The following is a 12,692-nucleotide window of genomic DNA, read 5'->3' as shown; positions in this document are numbered from 1 at the left end:
CATTTTAGATGCCATTTAGAGGAATTGGTTTTGTCGGTGTTCAGACTCAGGTGTAGCTCTTATTGAATGCTTTCAGTGCAAAACAAGGTGAGGGTTGTGTGCAATTTTTATGTCAGCATGTCGATGGAGCAGTTTAAAAAGTGTCCATGATGTTATGGGCAAATGCTTTGTATATACAGCGCTCATTTACATTTATATTCCTGTGCTGTCTGCAGTTAAATACGTGTAAAGAAAACACTGTTTAACAAACTGACTCGTTCCTGCCAAACTGCCCACCTGAAGACATACAGGAGGATTAATATAGAAACTGTTGTTCAGAATCTGGGTCAAGACCAAAAAGGTGATCACAGGAAGGATACATGACTCTGTCATTTCCTGTCTTAATTGAATATGACATTATAGTGTATATTGTCACTAAACCGGTGACATTAAAGTTTGAGCTGCCAACTCGCATATGGTCAGAAACTAAAAAGAGACATTGACTTAGTAATATTGTCCGAGCGTAGGAGATGGTCAGGTTTACAGCTTGTTAAGTGTTAAGTTCTCCAGTAGATTTTAGTGCTGCTTGTTTTATCAGTCAGTCTTAATTTGGTATTTTTACGTCTGATTTCTCTTGATCATCCGTTCTTTTTCTCATTTTTCTCACGTGCCTTCTCCTCTTCTCCCTTTTTCTCTCCATGCCTCACCTCACCTCCCTTCTGTCTCGATCCTCTTCACCCTCCCTCTTCTTCCTCCCTCCAGTTTTGCGTATTCAGCCGCCGGCTCATGGGACGGGGCCACTACGTGTTCGACAGGCGATGGGACCGGATGAGGCTGGCGCTCCAGAACATGGTGGAGAAACACCTTAACGCACAGATGTGGAGGTGAGAACGTACACTCTGGGTGAAGTAGGTAAAGCTTTTTTTTACATAGAAGTCAACGTGTAAATGCACACAACACACATTGGAGTTATTTCCAAGCTACTGTATAAACTCAGGGTTAACTGGGATTTGATTTCACCAGATTTACTGTCACTATGAACGGGTGTAAATATGAGAGAAAGTGATTTGTATGCTAACCTGTTTCATGAGGGAAAGAAATACAATTTAGTGTCATGTCATGTGTAAATGTAATCAAATAAGAAACCAGTTCATTTAAGGTTCCCTCCAACACGGAGGGAAGCCGAATATTGTTCATTGCAACGATACAAAGCCGGTTGAAAATCTGCAAAGTTTCCCTTTTGAAGGAATCATAAGTAAAAAGTTTGGTAAAGGAATTTCTGAGTGTTCATCATATATATAGATAAAATCCTGGGAGGAGCAACAGTAGCTAATAAGTTTAAGATGTAAGAAAATCATTCTAAATGTCCCAATTCATCTAGACACAGAAAGCCATTGTTCAGTAAAATACAACATATCGATTAGTACTTGAGGTTTAGTACTCTGAATCTATATCGGCAATGAAGCAGCGTAATTGGTGCATGTCTTATCTTCTAAATTATCCTCCTCCTGTTTTAGGAAGATGCCTGTGGCTGCTGAGAGCCCCCTCTCCTTCTCCTCCTCCGGTACCTCCCCCGTCACTTCACAACAGACTCCCTCTCCCACCTCCTTCACCTCTCCTCTCCTCTCCTCCCCCTCCAACTCCCTCTCCTGCACCGCCACATTTCCTCAGTCTGCATCCACAGCGGGGGTGTTCAGCATTCGAGACGCTCCGCAGCCTACCGCCCCAGTTTCCGCGCTGGGTAAAGCCCGTAACGGCACGCATAAAGCCGGCCGCCCATCCAAAGACACGGAGGACTCGGTAGCGGGATCTAAGAGGAGGAAAAACTCTTCCTACCCCTCCTCCTCATCCTTTTCTCCTTCTGCCTTGTTTCCGACTGTGGATAATCTTAGGAGGAACGGCAGCAGCTATCATCCAACGTTACAAGGTTCAGGGGGGACGGCAGCGAACCCAGCCAGGAAAAAGGGACTTGGGCGTGGGGCAAGTGGGCTTTGGAGCGGCGGACAGGACTGGCTATCCAGAGCCGATGGGTCTCAAAGCCACAACTCACAGAACAGGTAGGCTGTTTAAAAGTTTAAACAGTCATAGAAATGTATTCGATCAGCCCCAGATCTTAAAAGTCAGGGCTAAAAACAACACAATACAGGCACATAGTAGAGATGATGCAGAGAAGCACATGAGAGGGTGATTTATTAAAAGGAGAGCGGTGTGTAAACAGAGAGGACAGTGCCAGCAGTGCAAAGACTGTGATGACAGGTGTTTAGCTTTCCTCTAAAATATACAGCACTGTGAAATCCGCTGTGATGATTTTATAGCAGTCCAAATAGATCCGACTGTACTGTGAAAATTGTACTGGAGCTTACTATATATATATCATTAATGGCCTCCTCCTCTGGTCTCCAGTCGCGAACTTGGCACGACCAGTATGCCCCTGGCCTCCCCCTCCGGACCCTTGGCTTATGGGGGAGGAGCAGAGGGGAGGAAGAGGAGGAGTCCCAGCTCTTACAGAGGGAAGGCCAGCAAGCTGAGCAGGCCGGGCGGTTTGGAGAGCATCTTTGGGAATGGGAGCGACAGCGTGGGAATACTGGCTTTGGGACCCGAGTCCCCGAGACAGGTAGGTGTTACTGTCTCTCTAGGAACATCCATGAGTGTAATTTGGTGTGCTCAATTCTGAATTGTCAAACTGACCTTATAGTCAACTGAACAAGTTTGGTTCGGTTAAAACAAACTCAGGTCTGTTTTCCCGGTTAGTACGGTTCTTTGGGGCTAGTGTGAAAGCTGTCAATCGAACCTTGGTGCGGACCAAACAACTGAAACAAGACCGCCTGAAAAGCACACTCCGGTGCAGTTCGTTTGGGGTGTGAAAACAAACAAACCGACCACAGGATTTAATGATAGCAGACATGTGACTTTAGCATGATTTCAAAAGCTAAACTACCAATAAATCCATCTGCTGATTAGGAAGTCTGTTCAGGAGGCGATCTTATTGATCTATATGAGGCCACGGATATGAGCACGTCAGCATGTATTTTCCCTGATTAATAGGTCAAAAGCTGTGAAAACTGCTGTGCTTCTAGCTGACTCCGTGTACTTTCTCAGTTCATTAACTCCATTAGAAAGCGTGTGACAGCAATCCCACAGTAATAGGCCTCATGCGCGTGTCCGTGCGGGGCTTTTCTACTGTCCTGTCTCTACCATTATTCATCATAACACGCGGCCAATTTTCAGTCTAATAATACTAATAATGCTTATAATTAGTTTTTAATCAAAGCATATAAAAAACATTAGAAGCAATAAAGTGCTGCTTAAACTTCTGTTAGTCACCGGAATTTCATTTCCCCTTGTGGGTTCTGATGATGCAGGATGACAATCGCCAAAACTGTCCAATCAACAAGTCACCTGTCAGTCTGTATAACTTCATGTTTACTCCTGTTGGAAGCTTCATAGATTTTACTCTGATTTGCACAATATTTTGTATACATCTTATTGAAAAAGGGTCAAGGAGCTGAAGACTAATGTTCCCTTATTTTGCACACTTTCAGTTAAGATGTTATTGAAATTGAAGTTATTTGTCTAGTGATTGTTTTATATTGGCTCAGCCAGGTTATATAGGACGCCAAGTCTACTAACAAACAGGAGACACAATGTGAAACGTTACACTTTGTTGTGTTTTCCTTTAATTCCCCACCCTTCTGTAGAAAGCTATAACGAAACTTAATTATGGTTGTTTATAGCACATCTGATATAATGTGATGAAGAAGTGAAATACTCAACATACTGCATATATAGTATGTACTGTATATAAATATGCAATTTACCACAGCTGTAAGATGCTGGAAAAGCTTGAAAAGTGCTTGAATTTGACTTAGGAAAAGATGTAGGAACCGTGTTCACATTGCTGCTGGCGTGGCTGTCGACTCTTAGCCTCGTTAAACTGTCAGCTGTCTAGGTTATAAAAGATACAACGCTAAAATTGCAGAACAACAAAACAAAACAAATCAGTCAGCTCTCTCAGAAAACCAAAACCATTCATTTTCAGTTACCCAAAATCTGAAACCAACAAAGCAAAGTGAGTCACAACATGAAACAACACAATACACATTCCCACGCTTTAGGGATGCAAATCAAGCTTGAATGAGTGAGAACTAACATGTAATTTCTTGAGATTTATTTTGAACACAACCCATGAAGCCCAACTCACAGGTGACCCCAGCAACATTTGTTGTTGTGACATGTGTTCCGATATTTCAGATTTTTAATAAAAAGGGACAGCCCTAATATGAATAGTTTGTGTAAATGCACAGGTCAGGTGGGAAAAGGCAGTTTAAAGGCATGTGAAATTTGTTGAACGTTTCTGTATATTTTTCAAAAATGTTAGAAGTCATTTTGCAACACAGTAAAGCCACCGATAATAAATGAAAGTCTCCGTCTCCCTGCAGGCCAAGTTGCATCACTGACAGAGAAACCTGTTTCATGGACAGAATGTTGGGCAGCTGTGCAGACCACCACCGTTTGTGACCTTTGACCTCACCACTCTTCCGCTGACAGCACCAATCAGACTGCTTCATCTCGGCGATGTCACCCCCCCCCCCTCATTCATCCAATGACAGTTCAGCTCACCCCCGCTGTGACACCGGGGCTCTGGAGTCTTTGCCCACAGTCGAGACCGGCTGGCAGTTAACTTCCACTCTCCACCTTCTAATTACGGATCGCTGTGATGGAGAAGCTGCCGTGCATCGCTGCGGTTCGCGGCCTTTTCAGAACAAGACAGCGGAATCCAAAAAAAACTCATCCTCTGAAAAGGGAATTTGCCTCTTTTTGAGGCATTGTTAATAATACCACCACTGTTCAACTGTTGGGGAGACACTTTCCTGGTTGCCGTGTCCAGTCAGCTGACGACAAAAGAGGTCTGTGATTGTTTTTGGGAGTTAGATGGTTGAAGGACCTACTGACACAACTACTGTAGGACTCAGCCTTCATCTATGCCACCTCAACTGCCCCCCCTTAAATCCTTTTTCTGTCTTTCTCTTGATTTTAGCTTCTCCTCTTCCTCAAAGATTGAAGAGACAACAGCAGCTTTAGTTGGGTTTTAGCCAGCTTTTTCCTCTCTTTCTTTATTTCTCTCCATCTTTCTTTACTACTCTTTGTATCAAACAACTTTGTCTGTACAATTCTCCCCCCCCCCCATCCATCCCAGCATGCCTGTGTTCAAAGTGCACTTACTGCCCTCGCTTCCCCCCTCGCTCCCTTCTTCACCGACTCCAGAGCAGCCTCCAGCAGTGCCACACAAGGACCTGTTCACACAAGGGAAGAAAAAAACGCGTTACCAACGATGCCGCGTCAATGCATTGTATTTCAATATAGGAAGACATTTTATTTGAAGAATTGTTTTTTTTCTTTCGTTCTGGTTTTCAAATGTTGCAAGAAACACAAACTCCTGTCTGTGTGTCAGGACTTGCATCCAAAAAGGAAATGATTAACCACGGCGTTGGATCTTTTTTTTTTTGTACAATAATTTATGTTTTCTAACTGACCCTCGATGTTTGAGAGACTTTTTGAGCAAAAAAATCATTTTTATGGTATTTTGAAGAAATGTTGAAAGTATTATGATAGATCATATTGTTGAAAAATGTGTACATATCTGTTATTATTTTTGTATTTATTAATAATTGTCCCCTTTTACTAAATATGAGCTAGACGGAGTATTTTGCCCTCCTATCTATAGCTCTGTGTTTAATGAGGATTGAAGAGATTGGCCTGGTTTCTCAAAATCTTCAAGAACTTGTTCATTAGCAAGATTTTAATATTACTACAGATTAATACTCAACACGCAGCCAAATACAAACTCTGACTGTGGCAGCTGTGTATGTTGTTTCTATTTCGCTGTGCAGACAGATAACAACCTGTGGTCAATTCTAAAAAGTATTTTATTTTTCTAACTAAGTCTGACAAAAAATATCTTAACTCAAGGTACACTCATGAAAAGAAGCCGTGTCCCAATTCCATCAAAGTTACTAATTGTACACTGTATGTACTATTTACTAACCATTAAGGAGAGACACTACAGGTGAATAGGATAAAACTAATAGATATCACCGTGAAACTTCCCCAGTTGATTACTTCAATTAAGACAACTGTTTTGTTTTTTTACACATTTTCTGAAATTTTATGTTTGAATATGCAAATTAGGCAATATCATTTTAAATATGTGCCAATTGGCATACATTTCCAGAGCAAAAATTTGAACATTAATGGGTTTAAGCCAGGTTCAAAATTCTTGTTTCATTTTGTTGAGGTATTAGAGTCAAATGTTTTTTACGGAGGTGAATTTTGGATATCTCTTTTTATCACTCTATAAACCAGAAAATACTGCCATAACAAAATAAAATAAAAATAAATCCATTTTCACCATTTTTTTAAATAAAATGAATGAATAAAAGGTTTTATAAATCAGGTTATGAATGATATATGAGCAAACCCCTCTGTATAAACCTTCAGAATATAGATAGGAATGAAACTGGAAAGTTTGGTGGATGTAAGAGCTACTGAAGTGAAGATTTCTGGTTCAGAGTCTGAGTAAACAGCCTTTAAAGATATGTATTCCATACATTTTGCAAGACACTAATAGGAAAAAATGTACCTAATAGATATCAACATGAAACTTCCCCAGTTGATTAAGTACATCAAGAGAATAGTTTTTGTATTACAAGTTTTCTGAAATGTTATGTTTCACTTTTGGTGAATTTAGGAGAAATCTACAGATGCAAATAGACAAAAGTGTAGTAAATAAACACCTAAATGTGTATTTTGAATGTTTTCTTTCCACTAGTCTGAAAGAAAACTTGTTATGTAGCCCAAAATCTCCTGTTTTTTCCTGGGGTGTCTCGCCTTATACTGTGCTGTAAATGATACAATATATGCACCGACAGACGTCAGCCAAACTTTATAAATCTTAATTTTAGTGTTTTTTTCTTTTTGTTTTGCTAGATCTTTCTGGAGCTGTCTCGCCACTACCTGTAAATGATGTACTCCTTTTTTTTTTTTGCGCATCAATAACCAGCCCCTCCATTTCCACAAAGGTCCATCAACAGCACACTCAAGAGTATTTTATTTTTGTAATTTTAGGCATGCCTTTTGACTTCTTTTGAGTCGACTCAATTTTGTCTTGTCCAGTGTGAACACTCTACATACTCAGAACCTGCATAGTGTGCATGTAGTTGTAAATTGGGATATCACTAGAGCCTTCATCAGCAGATGGAGTTTACTCCGTTGCCCTGGAGATGGCTCAGGTGTCATCACATGAGGAGGGAATGGACCATGAGTTAAGATTGTTTTTTTGTCTATTATTTCTAAGGTTAATAATGAACATTTACTCTCAGTTATGTTGTACGTTGATGCATTTTCCTACCATTTATTCACCCTGTCAAACTGACTTTCCAAAATGTCAGTATAACAGTATTTTTTCACAAATAGTTCAACAGTTTGTATCTTACTAATGAACAAAGGTTGATTTTGCGACACCAGGCCTTGGTTAGTATTTTCATACAAAGGGCCCCACATTCCTGTTTGCCTGTGGTTCCACCCTTTTTTCATACTTCTTCCAATGTTCAAAAACTATAGCTCTATTTTTAAACTGTCTTTATCTTCCAGGACCGATCGGTCTTAGTCTCAGTGCGTGGTTGTTGTGTATGTAAAAAAAAAAAAAATCAAAGCCAGGTCAAAATGCTTTCAATTACTTCTCAGCTGCACCCATCAAGCTCGGTACCATGTCTTCTCTAGTGGCTCACTGCACACTGGAAATGCAGCGGAGCCATTCCTGTGAGCCTTTTAATGTCTTTTTAAATACCTATACGTACAGCATCAGGTGTGCAAAACAAGTGCATATATTTTCTACAGCAGCTCACTACCAAAACTGTCTGTCCAAAGTGGCACAAACATGGTTATACTGTATAGGTGCAGGAAAAATGTAAAAAACTGGGAATGTGAAGTGATTTCCTTGGCTAAAAGTGGTATTATGGATGCCATAATATGGTTAAAAAAAAACTTTTAAAATGTCTGAATAGTACCTTGTCGATTCATCTGGTGTTGCTGATGAAGCCAAAGTAACTGAGAGCATTTTGATTGGCTTAATAGCAGCGTGAAGCTGTGAGCGACGCTCCCACTCGGTACTCGCCAGCTGCTTCAAATAACTTTTGTTATTTTGTTTTTTTTGTCTCAAAAGCACTAATGATGAATGGATTGTACATAATCAGCTGTATTCCTGTTATGCTTTTCCCAAGTGCTTCCCATGATGACACTTTATTCATCAGCGTGTGTGTGTGAGATCGTCTAAGTACTCTTAGATCGGTTTACCGGCCCGGTGGTCTTTTATTTCACTCTAGATACACATGGTTTATGCGGGTACTCGCGGTGTACAGTTACCAAGCCTGCAATAACAGTATACATTTTCTCTGTTTAACGCAACATACCAACAGATGTACTAGTATATAGGTAGTATATGTTGGTTTAATGGCTGAAAACCATGGTTCAGGTGGGAATTAAAAGATGTTTCCACTTAGTATCTACAGATCAAAGATGACGATCTTATCACCGAGATGTTTTTAGGGAAGTCCCACCCTGACTTACTGTTTATAGTAATAGAAAGGGGAAGTTACAGTCTGTTGCAGCTAAAATTAAGACAAAGTTCATGAATTTCAGAGTATATTATTGTTGCTGTTGAATTTTATGGAGGTATTAACAGTTTTTTTTTAAAAAAGCCTCCCCCCTTTTCCTTTTTTATTTTGCACTTTGTCATAATGCCCAGATCTTTAATCAACTTCTATTTATATAAATATTTGAGATATTAAAAAAAAAAAAAATCTATATCTATATATTTTGTAAAAGTGTTTCTGGCAACTACAGCAAAAGAAGAAGAGTATATTCTCGGCGAAGTTGGCGCCGTTGTTGTTTGTCGTGTCTGATCCGAACTGTGTCGAATGTCTGAAAAATGCCTTTGTAAGAGTCGCCGTTTTGTTCACTCTCACTGCAGTTGGATCAGAAAATGGATTTCCCGGATTTCGAAACAACCGAACACTTGCTGTACAAAAAAATGGTCTTATATCCAAGCTTTTATTAAATGATTGAAAGTGGATGTCGTGTTATTTGTAAATCAACGATGCAGCGTTTGAATTTTTGGAAGGAAAGTCCCACTGGTGATTGTTTGTTTTGCATATTTGGAGTGTTTTCTATGTAAGGGGGAGTCATGATCACTGATGTCTCACGTGATATTTTTGTGTTTTGTTGGAGCAAATGAGTCTTCTGTGGCTGTCAGTGTTCAACAAAGGAGCTTCAATTATGTATTTTGTGCTTAAATTTTTACCAGATGCATCTGTAGTTGCCATTTTCATTATTGAAAACACTGAACTGTGCTGAGCCCTGTCAGCTTCGTTTGTTGTCATGATTTATTTTCCCAGCGTCGTGGCTCCAGTGATGGTGGCGTCGATCAGTCCATGACATTGGTCCAGACTGAAGAATCTCTACAACTATTGGATGAAGAGGATCAATCCGACTGACTAGTGCCACCAGCAGGTTGACATTATTGACTTTTCGTGAAATAGCTCGACAATTATTGGATGGTTTGTAATAACATTTGCTACAGATATTCACGGTCCCCAGTTGATTAATCCTAATAATTTCATAATCCCCTGATTTTTTATGTAGCACCATCAACAGGTCAAAATTTCAGTTTGTCCAATACTTTGGTTTATAGCCAGGACTCCAATCTGACATTAGCATTTAGCTTCTTATGGTAAGACAGTTATCACATACATTTAAAGGAACAGTGTGTAACATTTCAGGGGATCTATTTGCAGAAATGGAATATAATATTCATAACTATGTTTACATTAGTGTATAATCACATGAAAGAAAGAATTGTTGAGTTTTCGTTAGCTTAGAATGAGCCCTTCATTGCTACATGGGGCTTGGTCCGAAATTGCGTACGATGCACTGCATACTCACTAGGTGTACTATCGTTCAACATACTTTTGTGTGAATAAACAGTAGTATGTATGTTTTCGGATGCACTGAACTGTAATTTACGTCGTCACTTCCTGAGAGCCTCCTTGCCGGTTGGAGACGTGTAACCATGGTAACCCGTGCCAACCTCATGTGACCAAAACGACGGTTGGTGAGAATCATAGTCTGAATTAATTAAAAATATATTTTACGCCTAGCAAAGTGAAATCTTATGCTTACAGTTCAATTGAAGCGTTATTGATGTTACAGAGCTGCCCGTCAACGTCTGTTATGAACGTTGTCATCCCTGCCGCGTTGCATTGTGGGATATTAATGCCGCCTTAGTTTCCAGCTGTAATATTTCACCGGAAATAGTATGCAATTTGCGTATTCTTGACTCCATACTAAGCTTTCGGACGTGCTAAAATATTTCACATATTGTTTTGGCGTACTAAATAGCATGTTAGTATGGAATTTCGGACTCAACCAGGGAGCGGGTCATGCTCACGCAATCCGCCATGTTGCTACCGTAGCCCAGAACGGACAAACCAAACACTGGTTCTAGAGAGAGCCTTTTGCGTTTTAACGTTACCTGAAGGCCACCGTAGTTCTCCGACACGCTTGTGAAACTGCGGTACCGCGAGCCACAGAGTGCAAAACCGTGGTACCACTAGTCGTCGTCTGGCTTCCGTTACTACTAAAGTGGCGTTATTATGGTAAGGATGTTCTCTGAGCGTACGGCGCTACCACGGTTTTACACTCGGCGGCTCATTAGCGTAGTCTTGGAAAGGGAGGAGTGAGCAGAGAGGTATTCTGTCGGTTGCAACCACACCACTAGATGCTGCCAAATCCTACACACTGCACCTTTAAATTTCTACTAATCAATGTCAGGTTGTGTTGGACAACACATACAGTGGACATTATTGGTTTAAAACATGACATGTTGTTAATGTATGTTTCAGTTTAATCTAACCAGATCCATCTTGATTTAGTGGTAAAGAGCTCTCTTGAACATAGATAGAGGATATTGGATTGTGAGCTTCTTCTCCACAGCAGGATGACTTACCAGGTCGAAGTCCAGCTCTAAAGGCTTACAACACAAAAACACTAGTGGTTCTTTTGACACTAGCTCAGCAGGAAAATCACCTAGGTTGGCAAGGAAATGAAACCAAAAACACATTTTGTGCAGCACATAATTAAGTGCATAACAAGCGAACTATGGGGAGCCCCTCTCGGTGCTCGTAGTGGGAGCTTAGCTAATTCTTTATTCCATCCTTTATCAACCGTTAAACGCTGCTCATTAGCTACCAGCTTATTAGTTAGAAATACAGCCTTTTAATCACAGACCTCCGTCTTGGTGTACATTCATCATCCTGGAGCATGATGTCGAAACCTCGACCAGACCTCATTGGTGATGTAGCTGTCCCTGACCTTTGACCTCCATGGAAGATGGTGAGGGACTTTCCCTTTGGTGACTCTTTCATAATGCAACTTCAACATAGACACAATTTCATAATGTTCTTCTAATGTACTGGGGACCACTGATTGTTCTGTGGTGCCATTTTACTGCCTTTATCTCTTTATAGCACTGATTTGGTGTTGTTATTGTTTACAGTGGAAAGCGACCAAGAGCTCTCACCGGTCATTCAGCAAAATGAAATGAACACCCCGGGCAGTAATCACACTGTACTACTTGTCCTTACCTGTGAATCTTTATGAAAAGAGGTCAGGAAAAATCTAAATAATGCATTTTTTTGTTAAGATACCGAACAGCGACTGTCTCGTCCAAACTTTAGCAACACGTTCCATCTGTTCATCTTCATTTACAGACGGTGCCAAAGTTTTGCTGCCATCTATTCTACATCAAAAACCTCAAGATGTGTGTGTGTCTTGTGGTAGAGCTCACAGATCATTATAACTAAAATCAATTACATTTAACATCAGCCTTAAAACAGAGGCTGGTTTTGATCATTTTACTGATTAAGTAAATGTTGATTTGAGAATTTTTTTTCCTGGGAAATAGTTTCGCCCAAATTTACAAGGCAAATGGAGCCGTATTAACCGGCTTCATTTCCTGTCTGCTACGTTTAGTGCGCATTAGATTGATCCAGAAGGAGAGCACAGCATTTATCTGGATTTATCTGCCAGTTTTATTTAAATAAATTAGCCGTTCCTAATGTCTTGTCCATCAAGTCTTTATCATCATCCCTGGAATGATGGAGGTAAATTATTGCGTATATAAATATGCAGTAAAATAAAAAATAATGTGTTCTAGTAACCTGATATTTTATCTGTGGATTCAAAAACCCAGATTTCTTAACATCAAACTGCCATTATTTATCTTTACCAACATTTTTCCATCAGTGATGACTGAGAATTGTCTTCTGTTCAGCTCTTGCAAGTGCTTCTTGCATCTGTTGTGGGGGACAGCGAATTTGTCCTGTAGTCTGAGTCAGATGTGACTGTAGACCCCCAGAGAGGTGACTAGAGACTGAAAAAAGAAACACGATGAGCATGGCGAGATTGCAGCTGACCACAAAAAGATGGGGAAATGCTGTTCTCACATTCCCCCGTTATCGCACTATTTGTAATAAACTTTAAAGTAAGACTTTTTAACTTTTGCTGTACAACGTCCACTGTCCCCACAAGAAAATGTATGCGATGATTGTATTAAAACGTAGAGTAACAGAACCACAAATATAGAGGAGTCAAAAAGG

At 40.3% G+C, this 12,692-nt stretch overlaps 1 protein-coding gene across 4 annotated transcripts in view; it reads left to right on the top strand.

Annotated features, from left to right (window-relative positions):
- Window positions 1-9,107, top strand: part of atxn7l1 (ataxin 7-like 1) — a 38,768-nt gene extending 29,661 nt beyond the window's left edge. For 3 of the 4 annotated variants that reach the window (XM_074626233.1, XM_074626236.1, XM_074626235.1), the window contains 5 exons: window positions 742-863; window positions 1,497-2,036; window positions 2,383-2,593; window positions 4,419-6,781; window positions 6,833-9,107. In XM_074626233.1, coding sequence (XP_074482334.1) covers window positions 742-863; window positions 1,497-2,036; window positions 2,383-2,593; window positions 4,419-4,436 — 891 coding nt within the window. In that variant the 3' untranslated portion in view covers window positions 4,437-6,781; window positions 6,833-9,107. The remainder of the gene's footprint in view (window positions 1-741; window positions 864-1,496; window positions 2,037-2,382; window positions 2,594-4,418; window positions 6,782-6,832) is intronic. The other variant, XM_074626234.1, reaches the window with a different exon arrangement.
- The last annotated feature ends 3,585 nt before the right edge of the window (window positions 9,108-12,692 follow it).

This window comes from Sebastes fasciatus, chromosome 23, assembly GCF_043250625.1.
Source record: "Sebastes fasciatus isolate fSebFas1 chromosome 23, fSebFas1.pri, whole genome shotgun sequence".
Lineage (NCBI taxonomy): Eukaryota > Metazoa > Chordata > Actinopteri > Perciformes > Sebastidae > Sebastes > Sebastes fasciatus.
This window is presented reverse-complemented; position numbering and strand designations above follow the sequence as displayed.